Genomic DNA, 19,842 nt, shown 5'->3' on the forward strand with positions numbered 1-19,842 from the left:
TAATTTCTGTTCTCTTAAATTTCATGAAATTTGTACGTCGGTTATATGCATATTAGCTGAGCTTTAAGGGAACTGAACTTTTCTAATATCAAATTTTACACATTATTAAAGTTCATACGATTTCAAGAATTACGAGGTTCAAAATCATAATTATTCAGTTTAAACTATAGTACTACCATATTTTTTAAGAACAAGAATCCTGAACCATGTGCGTTCATAGGGGGGAAAGAATGGCGCATATGATCCCACTGGAATCGAATAAGAAGTGCATTTTGTATTTGTGCATGAAAAGGTATATGCATAGTGGTTTATTTTCCTGAGGAAATGATATATTCTACAGTCGTTTATTTCCGTTGAAAATTATCAGCTAATGCGCCATGACTTGAAAAAACTTTATGAAAATTTAACTTCAGTGGTTAGAAAACAACAAGAAGTGAAAGGAAATGGGTTTTGCTACAAAAGATAGAGCAGTATATTTTAAAAGCTTCAACAAATTAGCTTTGAGTTTCTGATTCATCGAGGAGTCCATAGTTTGATTCTTGTAAAAAATGAGTAGGCCGTGCCTTTCTGAAAATAATTATTTCTATACATAAACTTTAGTTGTTTTGTTGTTGGGAAAAAAGAACTTGAATTCGAGCCACATTCCACAGAGGTTGCGACAGTATGATAGATAAAAGTCAGTAGGAAAGAATAAAATATTAAACAGCGTTGACGATAAAATTTTCCAAGATACTCAAAAGTAGACTGCAAACATTTGCAGCATATTAAAGCAACAGATGAGATGGATGGCTGAGATTCTTGTTTTTGCTCCACTCTTGAGTATTTTTTATTTCCTTTAGAAACTCTTTCATATTGGTTTATGAAATTTAATATACGAATATTTGGAATTCACTTTCAAGTTCAAATGTTTCTCACGTATTGACACTTGTAACCGATTTGTTTCTGAAGACATATTAACTGTTCACAGCTGTGAATAATGATGTTCATAGTTGTAATCTTACATTGTTTATGGTTGAAAAATGTTTTGTACTAGAACTGACGTATTTAGCGCCAAACTTGATTAAACAAATACACATACAACCAACTGTCCGAGATCTGATAACCCTATATATATATCTATAAGATTGGAGGAAAAAAGAAAGAAAGAAAAGTAAGAAAATAAAAAAAAAATCAAAATATTTTACGGTTACTATTTACTAGCTGGCAATCATTGTATCGACATTTCACGATTCCCACGCCCAAGACGAGCGGAACAATTCCTAGATATTTGTATTGACAGTCTGAATTAGAATAAACAACTAGCCAAGGCTTTTTCCCGCGCATGGCTTGCTCTATCCGCAAAGCCAAACACGCAAAAGAAAAAGAAATTTCAAAATGATAGCAGAGAAGACGACCTTGGCCTATTCCTCCCGCGCTTTCTATTCAATATCCTTTCACGTTTGTTTGATGACTGACTCACAAGCTGTAAATAAAATTATTTGAAAAAAAAAAAAAAAGCCTGGAAGAGGTTGGTAAAAGGGAAATCGAGATGACTGATTGGGAACATATTCCATCTGACGGTTACAGGGATCTGGAACAAAAGAAACACAGCATTCAGCCTATGGAAAAGTTAAACGAGATGGCATTACGCTTTCAATGATTAAACCCTGAACTGAAAACTAGTTAAACCAGACTAGGAATATCGCACTTTAAGCTACAAATTATAGCAGTAAAATATTTCCTTGAGGAACTTGTAGTACACACGATAACATCATCTTGAGTCCGTTCTTTCTTACTGTAAAATATTCTTTACCGAAAAGTATTGTTTGTTTTCTAGTGCGTGCATCAATAGCTGAATATACGCAAATAACTATTACTTTCGTACAGCGTAGTATCATTTCGTGACAGGCGCTAAATTTATCTTTCTGCGTTACCTATTTACGAATGCTACAATTTATCGAAACCGTTTTAATTGAATGAAAAATAATTTTGACCGAGTTTGATTTAAACAGTGCGCAAATTGAAATATGAGTGATACGGATACGCATCACAAAATAGATCGCATTTATTCATAGTATTTTGTGAACACAAAAGACGTTAAGCAACTGCTCCAGACATGTATTATAAACAAGGGCCGGGTTTCGATGACCCCTAAAAGTTCAGAGAAAAAGGCCTTAAAAATGACCGAAAATGCTATCAAAATGGAAAAAATGCCCTTAAAAATAAAAAAGTCCCCCAAAACTAAAGAATAATAATATAAAAATGACACAATTGATAAAGCTCAACCAATTAAACATATCTCTAACTGCATTTTATTTTTCCTTCCGATTTTTCAACTTTACACAAATGTAGGTAACATTTCATTGAAAAGTGCTTCTTGATGTTTTCGAAAGTGAAATATGTTGTCTTGTCAGTATGTAAGTTTTTATCTTGTGAAAAGCTACTTTCCACTACTACTATGACATCTTCATCTCTATTCTAAATTAAAAAAAATACATTACTCAAACTTTCGAGGCAAAAGAATCGTTTGGTGAAAAGTAAGCTCAAATGTCTTTCGCCTTTACAGCATTCTTAATTCGATAGTGGGTTTTTTAAAATGGAAAGATCCAAGGTCGTTCGCCAAAATACCGCCAATAGACTATACCAGCTGAGGAAAAAAATTAAATTAAATTAAATTAAAAAATCCTGAGATTTTATCGAAATAGAAAAGTGTATTGCACATAGCAGCTGTGAGTGTGTAATTCCAAGAATGTTATACGTAGAAAAGCTTTTTCCTCTTGCATATAAACCTATGGAAGTGGATATGCGCAAAATGTCTTAAAAAGCTACGAAATACCGATATGGAAAAGTTCTCAGAAGTAACCCTGAAAAGGTCTGCCGTGATAGAAAGGACTAACAGATTATATGATCAGTTTTCTGATGCGTGCCTAGTAAAAATGAGTTCATAGGAATTGAGACAGTGTTATGTCAAGGGCAACTTTAAGTTTCAGTCTGACTGCTAGAATATGCTTCAAAATGCTCTGAAATGCCCGAAAAGTGCCACAATAAACCCCCAACTGCTTTAAAAACTTAAGAAATACTTTAACAGAGGGAAATAATCAAATTCGGAAAAAACTTATACGTCATTACAATGCGGGTATTGACAAATATGAGTTTTCGAGTAAAAATTTGTGGGGATTCAGACGTTTAACATTTCACCCAAATATTAAAATTAGGATTGTTCTTATAAAGTAAAAAGCAGAGTCTAGGGAAATAGGTTTCATGAGTTTTATCTTAAATATTTCAATCTATTATTTAAAGCAAAAACTTAGTTTATATTTAGTAATAAATAAATAGCTACGCAACCTCTACTTTACGCCAGTGGTTAGTTAGATAAAATAACGAAATAATCTTCTATCCGTGTTGCAATATACTGGCTGCATGGAATTTTTCCTAGGTCTCACTACGTATACCATAAATACGCTGTATATCACCATGGATGATCACTGACCTTTACTTATTCTATGAAAAGTTTTTCAGTGTTATGTCACCCTGATAAATTTATTAGGAAAAGGGGGAAGGGGGTTATAAGGCTCAGCCGAATTCTATATCATCTGAATACCTTGTCTGTAAAGTACACTTATTTAAGCTGTTGCCCAAATTACCTTTACATATGAAAAAAATAGCAATATTTCAAGAAGAAACTAGTTGATCTAATTTACTTTTCCATCGAATGAGCAGAAGCAAACTTAAGTATTGTTATTCAATCCAGTTTGATGAATCTATTACTGAAATGGAAATAAATGGATATTTGAATCTCACACAGCATTTACAGTATGCTCTTAGAAGAGTGCTCTTAGAGAGTTTATCTCAATGCACTGGAGACCATAGTAAAAGAACTGGACTTCCTCTCATAGGCCTAACAGCTGGCGAGTGGTAAAATCGTTGAACAATGGTAGTTCCAACCAGGGTTCGATTTCAGGCGAACGGGCTGGTTGCATGGGCGTTTTCGTTGTTTATCCCATGTGTAAACGTGTATAATAGCCAGTTTCCCTTAGAAAGTCCTCCAGGAAGGTATCCCTTCCCTTGAAACGTTTTTTCAAGTTGATAAGAATATGGAAGCCTTAATTTGGAACCTGGAATTTGTTTTATTATCGTTCATATTCTGAAACACGTTAACGAATTTTTCATGAACAAACTCAGCGATTTCAAAGCGAGCAATGGAAACACCGTACGGGGGAGGGGAAAAAAAAAAAAAAGAAAAAAAGAAAAAAAAGTTTTTATCTCCAGCGCGCGAAACTGTTTTTCGGAAATTCTAAAGATCTAAAGATATGCTCATTTTAAATTGTTTTGTGATACTGCTGTTGAATTGAATTTTGTGGTTTAAGTGAGAAGAACATGATATTTAATAAATAAAGGTAGCACGCAAAACGTTTAAAAAAAAAAAAAAAAAAAAAAAAAAAAAAAAAAAAAAAAAAAACGCCCAATAAAATCTGAAAGCTTTCAGATTTTTCATTAAATTCCCATCCCCAGTCTTTTCTCAATTCATCATATGAATATTCAGTTTTTTTAGTAAGACGGCTTGCAAAACATTTCTTTCTGTATTTATATTAGTAACGTTTTGTGTGTTAAAATTTATTAATTAAATATCATGCTCTTTGCACTTATGCCACATAAAATTCAATTCAACAACAAGATCACAAAAGATCACAAAATAATAACAAACTGGATATTTTTAGAATAGTGAATCTCGCGCGATGGAGATAATGTTTTATTCGTACAGCGTCGGTACTATTCGCTTTCCAACTGCTGTGTTTGTTATCAAAAGTTCAGTGTAAAGTTTTAAAAAATCTGAACTATAAAATTCGAAACTCAAAATTCGGGCTTTCAGGCGCACATGTTCGGGTAGAGCGCCACGTTATTCAAAAATGATGGCCCTAGGTACTGCCATTTTTTTCATAGTGCAAGGAACATACATACATATTCTTAATTATTTAATTTCTTTAAAATAATACACGGTAATAATATTTTGTGGCAACAATCTGAAAGATGATACATCTGTTTGCAATAGACGACGCATAATCCCGTTTCAAGACTAATAGAACATTCAGGCTAATGTCATTTTGGGCTAAAAATAGCAAGCCATGTTAAATCAGTGTGAATGAAGTTAAATAAAAACAAAGAATTACCATTTTTTTAAAATTTATTCACTTCCATAATAAGTTTCTGTAAAACCTTTTTTTATGCATGGTATGATTTAATACTTCTCCCAGACAAACTGATCAGTTTTCATTTTCTTTTAATTTAAGCGCTTACTGAATATGCTATTTGAGAAGGTTGAATCTATACTTTTATCTTCGAATACATAATAAACTACAATAGAATGTAAACTTCACCCTGATACTTCACTATGTATAACTAAGACCACCCTGACACTTATTACTATATAAGACAATATACAATTGAATACTATATAAGACAATATACAATTGAAATACATACATACAATTAACATATACTTAAGTACTACGTAAACTGCCATTCTTACCTGCGAAACTGCTTTAAAAATATATTGATATTCAAGCTTCTTTTCCCATCCAACAGGTTAATCTGCAGGTATAAAAGAGTCATGAAAATACATTTGTAAAAGAAAATAAAAAACATGACAATGCCATTAACATTCGAAAGCGTTACATGAAAGAACTCCCAATACGCGAATGCTTGTAATCCACGCATTTTGATGTAAACAAACAAAACTTTCATTCTCAGAGAATTAAACATGGTGACAAATTTATCAGCAATTTTTGTTACGTGTACATATGCAAACAAATTTTAACAAGAGTATACAATATAGGTAACATATAGTTTAGCTGAAAAAGCAAAATTAATTTAATTAATGTGTTAAGGTACTTTCTCCCTCCTCGCATGTTCGGTACTACGCTTTTGCCGCTCAGGGCAGAATTTGTGGCTTCTAAGTTCTGCCGCTCAGTTGTGTACCTAAATTAAAAAAAATTCGCCGCGCCTGAATTTTCCCGCCCGTCGCAGTAAAACAAGCTGCACCCACCGCCCCTGATGTCGGTCTTGCTTCGTGACGTAACTGGACAGCACACCCGACCAGCAATCGAGAGGTCCGAAGTTCGAATCTTCGTGAGGGTACTGCATATTTTTTATATCTCCTGATTCGAAATAAAATGCTTAATGGTATCTACAAATGCAAGTTACTTAGCTTTTTCTGTATGCGCAAGTGCATTATTATTATTGTTATTATTAATACACGGACTAGATCTGTAAAAATTGAACAATTTTATTTATTAGCCGCTTGCGTGGCCTATCGCGTAATACAAAAATGAAAAATATATGTCATGATTTTATTGAATCGTGCTAATGTCATTTCACTGTCCAGATAGTGATTTCACTGTCCAGATCATTTCACTGCCCAGATACTGAAAAGAGTTCGTCTTTATTGCTTTTCAATCGTTTGGTTTGTTGAATAATAACAAAATTAATTTGTAAGAAAAAATAAATATCTGACGCTTTGCTGAACGACAACGTAGTGCCATGTAGAATATAAAAATATTGTAATTTGGGCAATGGCAGACATTTCTTTTAAAGGGCTGAGTTTGTTGATTAAGTTCGAAAGAAGAATATATTGCGTTTTTCCGAATGGCAACAAACTTTTTTATATTGTAGAGTCATTAGGTTAACTGGAAGCAGAAAAGATTAAAAAATATGCAACCGCCTTCGCCGGGAATCGAACCACGTACCTCTGAAATACCGGCCAGTGTGCAGAACCACTACACGACGAACGCTCGCTAGGGAAGCGGGAGAAATATCTTATAATATCACTGAGTTTTTCTGATTTAATTTGAAATATAAGTATCTCACATTTTGCAGAAACCACATAGCTTTTATATCGCTGATTTTTTTTTTTTTTTTTTTTTTTTTTTTTAAATCAAAAGTTCCTTACACTCGGGGAAAGAAGAAATAAAGAAATGAGAAACAGAAACAGATTCGAAATTCACATTAAGGCTTACCACTTCGGGTGGAGGATATATGTGTTCAAAATTTGGTGGTTGTAGGTGCCGCCATTTTTCCACAATGCTAGGAAAATACAAACATGCATATAACAGGTTCTTAATAGTAGAGATGAGTTTCTGGGGGAAAATGTCTTGTAAATGAACATTGGCTTTGTTGCTACAAATGAAACTGAATGTGACATTGCATAGTTTAAGTTATATGCAAAAGTATAAGAATTACTTTGTTTGCCCAAATTGGAGCTCCAGATTTCCCTGATCTTTACAGAAAAGAAAATATTTTAGACTAGAAGAACTTCAAAAATGACGCTCCTATTATTATTAATACAGTTTAGCTCACTGGGGATGAAATTATTTAAAGTAAATTAAGATTACTGAATCTGATAATCAGTAAGCAAGAATTACTTTCATTGAGAATTTAGCATTATGTAAACAGTATCTTATCTTTTAGAGAAACAAATTTACTACAGACCATAGGAAATATTGATATTATATATACTTAGAGAAAAAAAATAATAGGGAAACATAAAGTGTTAACAACAACAATAGAAAAATAAACAACAATAGAAATGATGTTCCAAAAATATAAAAGAAATCACTATCAAAATTATAGGCGCCGCTTAATGTGATCATGTTAGTCGACTACTATTTTGATAACATTAAGCGATGAGTAAATAAGGAATTTAATACAAACAGATATTTTCGCAGCATTTTGTTTCGGAAAAGGCAATAACTTCTTTATGAACTGTCCACAATGTCTTTAATGTAAAAGTTCATTTATACACTGTTCATAACCAATGTCTTTAATGTAAAAGTTCATTTATACACTGTTCATAACCAATGTCTTTAATGTAAAAGTTCATTTATACACTGTTCATAACGTTTCTAAAAATTTCTTGAAATTAATTTACCGATGCTGTCTGTACCCCTACTCTTAATACTTGGAGGGCATTCCTAATTGAAAGAGAGCATGCCAATGTAAAACTGAAAATCAGGCCCTCCCCCGGAAAAAAAAAATCTTTAGTAAATGTTTTCGTACATTTTATTTTCCAGGAGCAAAGAAAGAGGAGAAAATTTCTGCTCCTGAAGAAGAGGGACCTGTGTTTGACCGCCTTCAAAATCGATAGAGGTATTCATGAAAATACGCTGCTAATCTACGCCAAACTAAAGTCGCTTTTTTTTTGTTTAATTTTAAATGGTTGATTGAAATTAAAACTAAGCTATTGGGTAACTGAATCCCTTGGTGACACTTCTTTGTCATTTGCCAATTTTTATAATTTATTTTGACCTTCTGGCGATTTTACTTCAGTTTCAAAAATTTCCTTTCCGTAATATTTTAATCATATCAACCGCACTGTTCATCACAGTACGTGAATTACTTTAGCGGCCCTAACTCACTGACTCACTTATGCTTCCGTAAACAGATGGGCTGGACTTGGGCAATTTGATTACAATATTCGAACGATAACATTAACCGTGATCACATTATGCGGTGTCTATTACGTTAATATACTTAAAAAATATGATGGTTCTGTATTAATGAATTCTTAATACGTGCATTTGATTTAATTATTTATACGCAAAAAAATCCAAATTTAATGTAAAATTTAGAAAAGGAAAAATATAAACAAATTTCAGAAAGGCATGATTTATATAAATCCGCACAACTCTTGGTTCTAAGGTTTGTAAGGTATTTCTCCCGCTTTCCTAGCGTGCCTTCGTGGTACAGTGGTCAACACACTGAGTCAATATTTCAGAGGTCCGTGGTTCGATTCCCGGCGAAGGCGCTGCTAATTTTTCATCTTGCCCACTTCCAATTAACCTAATGTCTCTACAGTGGCGCCCAAACTAAAAGGGTTGAGGATGATGACTCTCCACACCTAGGATTTGGCGATTGGGTCCCCTAAAAACCCCAGTCGCCCTTTAAAAGGGGGAGTATGTAAGATATTTCTCCTGCCTTCCTAGTGTGCCTTCGTGGTATAGTGGTCAGCACACTGAGCTGGTATTTCAGATGTCCGTGGTTCGATTCCCGGCGAAGGCGTTGCTAATTTTTCAATTCTCCTGCTTCCAAAAATATACCTAATGGCTCTACAGGTTTGCGAATTAAAGGAAGTTGAATGTAATTTCGACATTAATATTATCCTGCCATAGAATCAGCCTTTAAAAGATGTGATCTGAGGATAGTCCAATATTAAAAATGTAAAACCTGCACTTCATTGAAAGAAGGAAATTATCAGTGTTCAAATTTTATTTTTCCCTTCAAGACGAATTTTAAACTAAATACTAGCATACTAACTATTTCTGTTTAAAAAAAATCTGCTCGAAATTTATTAATAGATCTGTATTTGATAAGAGAATGCAAATTGGAAATCTTCAGCAGCGTATTTTCATGTGGTAAAAAAGCAGCTAATATTATGGAATTTATAACAAACCTCTTGAATCTCCTTTTTCTTTTTGTCATTATTATCGCTCGAATCTCCAAATTTCGGGGACACATGGCCATTAGTAGTTACTGGTTGCTGGCAGAACAATCCTTCCATAACATCAAAATCGAGATCGTTGGGACTTCCAGTATGATCTTTCGCTACCCTTGACCATAGATTGTCTTTACCGATTACTTTGTTCACTGGAATTTTACTCCAGTTGAAGGATTTCATTTTAGTTTTTGGCTTTGGTGTGTTCTGTTGAGGTAAAGTTGTTTCGACTGCTGACTTTTTGATTTGAGGTGCTATTGCGAAAGAAGGAGGTGGTGGCGGTGGTGGAGGTGGTAACGGCATTCCTCCTGTACTTTGTGGAGGGAGTGGTGGTGGAGGAGGTATATTCTGAGAAATTTGTCCATTAATTTGAATTTGAGATATAATATCATTATTGGTGTTATGTCCTTGATCACAGTTTGATGACTCCAGATTAGAATTTGGAACACTAGAAGAAACAGTATCATTTGAAGGCTTATTATTACACTTAGCTGAAATGCTGCTGTGATCCTGAGACTCGTCGTTCAACAACACGTCTGATGTTTGATGCTTAGACATAGAATTGCAACACTGGCTATATATGGCATTGTTTTTTGTTGGCACTATTTGTTCGGCAATACTATTTTGTCTGACAGCATTAGGAAAGAATTCAGAGTTTTGTTTTAACAAGCCTTTCGTTGGTGACTTGAAAGCGTCATTGACGCACGATGTAACCATAGGACTAGCAGCTGTATCATACGGTGTTGGCGGAGGGTGAGAGAGACTTGGGGATAAGATTGAGCCTGGAGTCCGAACACCGTCAGACGAACAAAAAGACAAATGAGTGGGTCTGTTCCGTTTGTTGGGGGTGACATCACAGTCTTCAGTGTTCGATGTGGTGGATTTGTAATGGCAGGAACAGTGGCAGCGCATCAAACCACCAAGATTTGATGCCCTTAGGAGTCTGTCAGCCTCTTGTTTGCTCTCTAGAAGTGTAGCACGGTGGACTAGAGTTTCCGCAGTTTCCCATACGACTTCGGATAGAGGTTGGCTAAGATCTGTACGAAGCAAATGCTGCAAAATACTCAGGAAAGGTATCTCTTGCGGAGTTTCAGCTATCTAAAAATAATATGTTTATTTTAATATAAAATAAAAAATTGGAAAAGGTGAAAATACAATATATATACAAAGGTACAATATGTACAAAAGGTGAAAATACAATATATTTATACTAATATAAGATACTATAATATTAAAAACCAGACAGTAAAGTAAGTGCGCTAAAGAAGGCTTTTTCACTCAAAACTGATTGTTTTTCTTGGCAATAAAAGTAAAATCTGACCAGCTGTTTTACCAGATTCTCGAAAGATTTGATTGACACTTTGAAGTCTGTATCATTGGAGAACGACCCAGTGATTCAATGACATGTGTGATGGCGGAGCCATTCTCAGATTTTGACATCTTCAGCAAAAAAAAAAAAAAAAAGTAACAGTACATTGATGTTAAGAAAGCAAACGAAATTTTGATACCTGTTCTAAAAATAAATAGCATAAAATATATAGCATAGATTTTATCTTTCGATTGTTAAAATGTACACATTTATAATACAATGCAGTGTAAGCTATTAATTTCAAAACATTACAAATTTAACAAACTAGGAGAATATGAGTTTGTTTAAACTATCTATATCTAGATAGTCCAAATAAATTAATTTGATGTAGCTCGTTTATTCTCAAAACAGTGTCTTTGGAATTTTATTATAATTTACTTTTAATTTAAATCTAAAAATTTTAGGGGGGGGGAATTTAAACTATAGAGTAGTTTAGTACTAGAATTGCAGTTTTAAAGGGAAATCTCAGAGAAAATATATTTTAGTGCAAAGCATAATGGCAATTTTTAAAGAATATTTAATTCAATTTAGGAATATCTATACCCATATGAAGAAAAAAAGTTAAAATGCTAGGCATATTATCTTTAACGTCTACTGTTATGATATCCTAATCACAAGTGAAAAAAATATGATATTGAGTTATAATAGAAAGATGGTAAATGGCCCACGCGCAGCGTAATAACAAGCACAAAAAACGACTCCGAAGGTAATAATCACAAGTAAAGTTTCCAGTTAATAAGAGGCTGTTAGCAGTTAGGTTTCCAGAGATCCAAACCTTATACCCTTATTTTTGACAACTCATAATCCTAGTTTTATTTAACGGTTTAATTTTCTAAAGTTGTTATATGAGTTTTTCAGTATTATTATTCAATGAATTCAATTCTTCATTTATACAAACTCTAACTTTTTTAATGTATTTTTCATACCTGTCTTAGAATAGCAAAGAAGACATCCATATGAGAACTAAGATCAACACCGTCTGGCCCCGAAAACTGTCCTTCGTCCGTTGACCGCTGTTCATCGAACACATCCAACTGAACTGCCAAATCGGAATTAGCACCATTTTTGCACTGCTTCCTGTGTAAGGCAAAACTAATTAGACTGAAATAAGGCATCCAATATCTGGACAATATCTCAAAAATTTTCATTATAGCAAAAGTTTCAGAATACTAAACTTTAGGAAGTGAAAGCACGATCTCGAGACTACATACACGTACATATAATGTTAGTAAAAGGAATAGTTTCAAAGATATACCTCGTATATTGCTTCACCTTTTTATTTGCTGAGGCAAATACTATAAACATTGTTATTGGGATGCTAAATAAAGTATGTTATTAAATGGAACAGAAGAACGCTGCTTTGAAATTTAATGTTGGTGTTTTGAAAAACTGAGCATATCAAAAATAAATTATTTTCTTAAAACAGGGAAGTACAAGGTCTCGCAGAAAATCTTTTCCCATATGAAATAAAAATCACTAAATCAAACTTCTTAACACATATTGAAGAACCATGTATGCCATTTTCATTGTTATAGAAGAAATGTTATCATCACTGCGTTACGAATAATCACATATAGTCAGTAAAGGTGGGCGATGTGTTGGCACAGTGACACAACGCAAACATTATATGACCTACATATCTCACTGCATCTTCTGATAACTCAGATGATCCCCAAATCATATGAGTTATCAGAAGATACATATTTTACTTCATCACCAGATAATAACCAATTTTATCCCTTGTCCCACTGCATGAATCACAGATCTAAAATAATCACAATTTCTCCGAAGCCGATGTGGAACAAGAAAATTTCGACATCTTTTAACAAGTTTGAAAAAAATTTCACTTTTTCGAACAGCAGTGAAATTACCTAAACACACCCAACGGTTCTTCATCTGTGATTCTGTTCAATTTCTGTCATCTGTGATACCTTCCAGAATATGACCGTAGGTAACGTTCAATACAGTATTTATTTCGAACAAAATTAATATTGTCTATAGAAATATTGTCTACATAATACTCTTTTCAGAAATACTGTCTACTTCTAGACGTGGTTGCCACAAACATGTTTCATCGAATTCATTCTAGAAACATATGCTATGCTACTTCAATTGTTAAGTTCTGTAAGGTTTATCTTAATTTTCTAACAGTTAATTTTAAGTTACTTTCCTGTCTTGCCTTAATTTCAGCTTACAACTTCCGTCCAGAACGTATTTTCAGAATGGCGGTTGAATGCAAATGAGGAGAATATTTAACTGTGAAGTTCTACTGACTTCGAAAGAGAGCCTGAGATTCTGTTCAGCGCGCGTTAGCCTTTTGGCGATACTCTCTCACAAGCTATTATTACACTCGGCCGTACTTTAGGCCTTTGATAGCTTCGCCATTAGTTAGCGTTAGGGGCCAACTCTGTTAGAATCTTGTTAGCTTCGGCTATAACTTTTTAGTTCAGATTAATTAAGTCTTATTTCTTAGTTTCCTGAGTTCAAGCCCGAAAGGAGGCTCTATTGTAAACTCCAAGAAAGGAGTCATATGTTAAACTTTATTTGGAATAATAAAGGGTATTCAACCCTTCTTAAGTTTACACTTCTATCATTTTGAGCTAAAGCGATTATTCGCTTAACAGTTCTCAACGTTCCAGATACATGGCAGTAACATTCAAAGTTTAGAATCTTACAGTTCAATTATTAATTATACAGATTTAAAAAAAGTATGATTGTTCCAAATATGAGAAGGATTTTGCCCAGCTCCTGATCTATAGTCGTATAACTGTTTATTTTTTGAATATTTCATATTTTTTTTTTTAAATGCAATATTTCACCGAATAATTTCTCATCTGATAACTGTTTGTCAAATTGTTTTCTTTTGAAAAATCAAACTTTTCTCCACTTTTTTATCTTCTACTTTATTTCTAAAAGGTGATCCGTTTAGAACTCCTCAGATAATTTAACATTCCAAATTAAAAATCGGAGATGGGAAGAAAATTCAGAAATTCCTTCATACATCATTAATTTTGTGGACCTCGCTATTTACCTGAAATGCATAATACAGAAAAATCAATTTATTATCAATTTATTATATTTTAATCAATCAATTTATTTATAAATTTTAGATTACACAAAAACATTTTCATGACCGACAGCAAGCACAAAATTCCTGTCAAATGTATTTAAAAAATACCGGAATATTTACAGAATATGGGACATTATCCGGAAAAAAGGTACCCCGAAGCGAGATACTGTCCTGGAAAAGGGCCCTTGCCCCATAGAATTTGAGACGACTAATCACTTCCGTGAACATTTAGCTGCTAAGTTGATCTTAATGCAAGTCCATACCCAGCCCTATTGTTGAACAACACCTAGGTACAGGACTATGTAACTGCAATCTACATTCGCAAACGGACACTGATAATAACAAATTTACTATTAATCCCTAAGAGATTTTCTTCATCCTTTCGTCATGCTTCGTAGCGTAACTGAAAGCACACTCGAGGCGTATTCGGGAGATCCAGAGTTCGAATCCTGGCGAGGGAACTGCTCATTTCTCACGTTCATGCATCGATATCACCCAATGACTACCTACACCATAACCACACACCATAACTCTTTAATACTCATTTACTGACAATATTAATATTTATATTAATTTTATTTAGAAACACTTATTTTTACATAGATTAATTGCATAAAAACAATATACAGTGAAACTTCTCTTAACAACTACCTTTAGAACGTCTTAGCAACTACCTTTAGCAACCTATCTCAGAATACATATTGCTATTGAAGATCAGCTTTCTGAGTCAACCAACTCCAGTGGAGACAAGAATCATTTAGAACCTAAAGATGGCCGACCAAGCAAGGTTTCAAAATATTTCTGGATGCCGAGAACGGGTCCTTCTGTTTACATTGTGTTTTAGCAGATTTGTTTCACACCAACTCGATTTACATCGCCGTTATGAGAAGGCAATATTGACGAAAAAGAACGAATCGCAGAATATTATTTAAAAAGAAAAACTTACTGTTTAAACCTACATAATTAACGGCTATAGTGATTTATTATACAGTGGAACCTCGAATCACGAACAAATTATCTGAACAAAAAACGCATTGGATGAATGCGCCTCATAACACTTTAAGACTTATGAAAACATTATTGTAATAGTTTCCACTGCTAAACTCTCATTCACAAAGCTTCATTGCAATTGACGTTAAGATCATGAATTCAGTCTGGAGGGAATTACAGCCAGATTGGGTTCCGTGGAGAAACTTTGAGGGGTTTGACACTTAGGACCTTCTTTGTTATCTATGCAAAACCATTGTATAGAAAACTAACAATGAACAAGACGTAGAGGAGTTACAGAAGGACCATAAAAATGAATTCACAAGAAAAATTTACAACAATTTAAGCTGCAACAAAAGGCGACTATAGAAGAAATGTTTTCAGAAAAAGAGGGGAAAGCAAAGTTACCCTAGTTCTCTATTTCGCTATAACTGTGAGGAATGGAGTAAAATGCAAAGTTTTTACGTAGCGATAACAAGCTAATAAAACAGTTGCAACCTACACCATAAACCATTTTCCATGACAATCCCATACCTCAAGAAAAAAAATTTAAAACTTAGAACAACTATATTTGATTTGCTCACTTAGTTTCACTGTTTCACTTTGTTTATTAACTGATTGAAACAAGAGAGCCAGTAGTCTTCAGCAGAGCTGATTGGTTCTTAGAGACACAGAAGAAAGATAAAAGAAGATGCCTCCTAATAAAAGTTACTGAGTATTTTTATAGAAGGGAATCCCACATCCAAATATTAAAACTTTTCTTATCGTTTTCTACTTACTCCATCCACTTCACCTCTTACAGGTACAATACAATTAAATTAACTTTTCTTCTATTTTATCTGTTTATTGTTTTATATTTAATAATTTCCACTAGTTTTGGTTTATTGATTTATATGGTTTATTTATACCTAAACTACTGTTTCAAAGATTAAATAAACAATCATCTGTGGTCCAGGAACGAATTAGTACATTTTACATTAACCCATTGGGTACGGATTTATTTGAGAAAATCTTTGCATGTGAAACGGATATAATTTTTGGTTGCGATTCATCAATAGCTACTTCACTTTAGGAATATAAATGTAACAAAATTTAGTGTTTAGGTAATCCACTATATTAATAATCTTTCTTATTCTGTTATCTTTATTTTCCTCTTCATTATCCGTAAAATGTAGAAAGCTTGAAACATCAAAAGCCTGTCGCGTGCCATAGTGCTGGCAAAAATTGGAGTACTTATTGCATATCGTTTTGACCAATACATATGCATTTTTGGCTTCTTCATGTGCGACATCAAGATGCATAATGCAATATAAGCTTTCATTTCAGCAGAGCTTACAGGAAACCACCTTTTTTTTTTTTTTACGCAACCTTCTTTTTCTGTCCCTTGTCTGGCATATCTATTCGTCTCTTCTACTATAGTGTACCAAAAATCTTCATTCAAGACTTCTTTCAAAAATCTAAAGGCGTAGGATTACTACCTAGTCTACGCAGGCTCAAAGGATTAATTCCAGATATTTCAGAAAAACTTTCATATTGGCTACATTTTCTTCTTCTTCCCAAATCCATTCCTCTGATACTCGTTCACGAGAAGATTCACTATCACTGCTCGATAGACGTCTTGTGCGTCTTCGAAACCTTGATATTATATTACAATTGTCATCATTTTCTAGTTCAATATCGTCTTCATCACCTTCGCTTTGTATTTCATTATAATTGTCAATTTCAGGATCACTAAACAATTCTTCTTTAGATTTCTCAAAGTCACTTTCGCTATCACTATTATAAAATATATTCCTTGTTTTTGACATAATGGGGCAGTGTATCGCAAATAATGTTCACCGAAATACTGTAATTGCCTCTTCAATTATGACTGATACAAGCTACAATGAAATGAACAGAATTGTGCCTAACCTCAAATAACGTTTTAGACATGTTATCCGCTCCTAGGGAAACAAGTGAATGTCGTCTCCAGGCCCCGTTCAGACGAGGGCGTAAAGGACATAAGTGGTTAAAGCCGAGCTCCGTTGCCAAGGCAACCAGTCACTGCTACGTCACAGAATCTGGTTTAGGACTCGTGGCACAAGGTTCCAAGGTTTCAACTTTACGCTGAGTTTGGGATAAGCGTCGACCAATCAGAGCGAAGCTAAAACGAAGCGGCTTTCTTAAGACGATTTCGCAGTCACATCGAAGGCGACGTTTTTTTTAAATATGGAACACATCGTAACCGACTGAGTTGTAATCGTATCCGAACAAAATAATGAGTTGTAATCATATCCGAACGAAATAAAGAGTTGATCTCGCAAGAAATCTACGATGATGACGTGCATTTTTTAATGAGTTTTTAATGCATTTTTTAATGAGTTTTTCAATTTATATTGAAAAATATGGATGAAACTCGTAAAGCGAAAGTTAAGCTCAGGATTATGCACGCTGTAGATGATTGATCCCTTCCAATATTTTTCATTTTATTATGAAAATTCTTTAAAAAAAGCATGCTTGCAAAAATTTTATTTTTTCTGTGTAAATTATTATTATTACTTTCTTTCTGCCTATAATTTTTTTAAAATTATTACTGTAATTTTTTTTCCTGTTTAATTATTTTTGTATTTAAGAATAAATTTATTAAAAAAGCTGGAAATATTGTATTGGTATTTGCTTCAAATGTTGATTTTCTTCCCAAACAAACTTCATGAATTAATTTTACTAAAACATCAAATCAATATCAAGAATCTGCTGTTTTTTTAACAGTAAAAATATTACTTAAAAAAATTATTTTCACTTATTTAAGAATAGTCACAATAGTCAATTCAATAGTGTAAGCTTTGTATAAGTAATAAAAGATTAATCTTTTGAGAAAAATGCTCTTATGAATTCCAAGAAAGGAAAGATGTAGTGAAATATCCTTAAAACAGCAGTCAACAGTCTAGACAGTTTTGTCTCCTGTTAAAGTGCAGTTTTGTCTGTTCTGTTTTTTAATTACGTTCTCCATGAAAGGAATTTACTTTTAATGAAACTAAATAGCACACATAATTCATAACATGGACTATAATTTAATGAATAGTATTTGTTATTATTAACCACTCTTTATTACTATCATTTGAACGGAGTTTTGATCATTAAATTCATGCTATTTCTCTGGTAGAAATTCCTGGATAAGGTATGAATGTTTATAATTTTGATGTATTTGAAGACTTGGGTACCTAAAATTTGTCAATGTGAAATTACTTTTGAGATTTGGTCGTAAATAGAAATGACAGCATATCTTGAAATTAAATTCAGGGGTGCGGCTTATACATGCAAATTATTAAAAATAGATGTATACAAACAGCTGGCAAGACAGCAAAATGTATTTAATGATTGAGCATAAAATACATTGTCGGGTGAACGTTTCCTAGTATTGTACTAGTTGTGTTTGCTGGTCATTGTGACCAGTTGTGGGATACTAGTACTAGTGATAATTGATACTGGTAGTGCAGCAAACTACTATAGTGATCGACAGGGACAGTGAATAAGGAGTGCTAAGCACACATGTTTCACTGTCACAGAAACATGTTCCTTTTGATTGAAAATAATAATAATAATAATAATAATAATAATGTATGGTAAGTACTGTTTTAGCTTAACTGCTTTCACACCTGCAAAATAGAAAAATATTATATACAGGCTATCTGTTAGTTATCCTCAAGATTTTTTTTTAAATTAGGCATATTTAGAATATCGTATTTCTCCTAAGAGAAATTATATATAAAAATTGAAGAAGGTTTTATGTAGTATATAAGGACATAAGTGGTTATGCATGTGCATGTTTATAGTATAGAGAGTACTACAGTACAATGCAGAAATATTCCATACTGCTTTGTACAGAAAGATATGTGCCAAAGTATTGGTCTTTCAAAAAAATATCTCTAGACCATTTTGTTATTTTTCTGTTTTTACCTTCTTCCGTTGCCTCTGCAGATAAAAGATCATTCTGTTGAGCCGGTAAAACTTTGTGGCGAGTTGAAAAAGCCATGACACAACAACAACAACAACAACAACAACAACAAAAAAAAAAAAAAAAAAAAAAAAACAAGCAGAGCGAACGCGGGAAATCAATCGAGCGGGAGAACAGCGTTGTAGACATTCCACGCACGCGCAAATTTAGCTTCTCTCATTGGCTATGGCTTACACCTCGTTTTCGCAGGTGTGAACGGGTCTCCCGTATTTTATCCCCTTATGACTATGCCTCTATGTGCTTTACGCCCACGTCTGAAATGAACCCAAGAGTTTAATTTTTGGTTTGACGTCTGAGACACGTCAACCGCTCCTAGGGGGGAAAAGTGAATGACGTGTCTCAGACGTCAAATGTACCCAAGGGGTTAATTCTTTTGGAAAAAATTGTTTCGGTTTACGAACATTTTGGATGATGAACAGCTTCAGGAGCGAATGAGTTCGTGCACTTGTCAAATATCTGAAGATAAACAGTTTTAGATATTTACTTAAAAAATAATACCTCGCCCACTGGCAGCATTGATTACTAACGGTAGACACAAGGACTCATTCTGACATTATTTGTTTTTCTGGAAACCGGATTGAAATATTTTACCGCCATTGAATACATTGTACCCATCGAATTTAACTCTCTTCCCTTTCTCATGACAAAAAAACATCCATTCAATTCATTCCACGATCATTTCATTTGTAGGCACTGCACGATTTCCACTAGCTTAATGACTCAACTGCCTTTTTTTAAGGCAGAAAGCTGCACGTTCATCGTGATAACTTTAACGCCCCTCCCGTCAGTCAAAATCAATTAAAATCATATTGTAATATAAGCGTTTTCTTTATCGCTAGAATTCGATATGAATTGCTGGAAATATGCCAAAATTGTCAACTGTATTGTTTTAAGAAAGGGAACAAGTGGGGGATTACAGAAAAAGTCAATTGCGATGAAAGGATAGATTGACGGTC

The 19,842-nt window shown here is 33.7% G+C and overlaps 1 protein-coding gene across 3 annotated transcripts in view; it reads right to left on the bottom strand.

Annotated features, from left to right (window-relative positions):
* Positions 1–19,842, bottom strand: part of LOC118200800 (inverted formin-2-like) — a 358,115-nt gene that overhangs the window by 45,993 nt on the left and 292,280 nt on the right. For all 3 annotated transcript variants that reach the window (XM_085820652.1, XM_085820651.1, XM_085820650.1), the window contains 3 exons: positions 11,762–11,912; positions 9,425–10,564; positions 5,507–5,568 (listed from right to left, as the gene is read on the bottom strand). In XM_085820652.1, the coding sequence (XP_085676778.1) occupies positions 5,507–5,568; positions 9,425–10,564; positions 11,762–11,912 (1,353 nt within the window). The remainder of the gene's footprint in view (positions 1–5,506; positions 5,569–9,424; positions 10,565–11,761; positions 11,913–19,842) is intronic.

The sequence above is a fragment of the Stegodyphus dumicola genome, chromosome 7 (genome assembly GCF_044657685.1).
Source record: "Stegodyphus dumicola isolate Sdum_Otavi_A_Nest chromosome 7, ASM4465768v1".
Taxonomy (NCBI): domain Eukaryota; kingdom Metazoa; phylum Arthropoda; class Arachnida; order Araneae; family Eresidae; genus Stegodyphus; species Stegodyphus dumicola.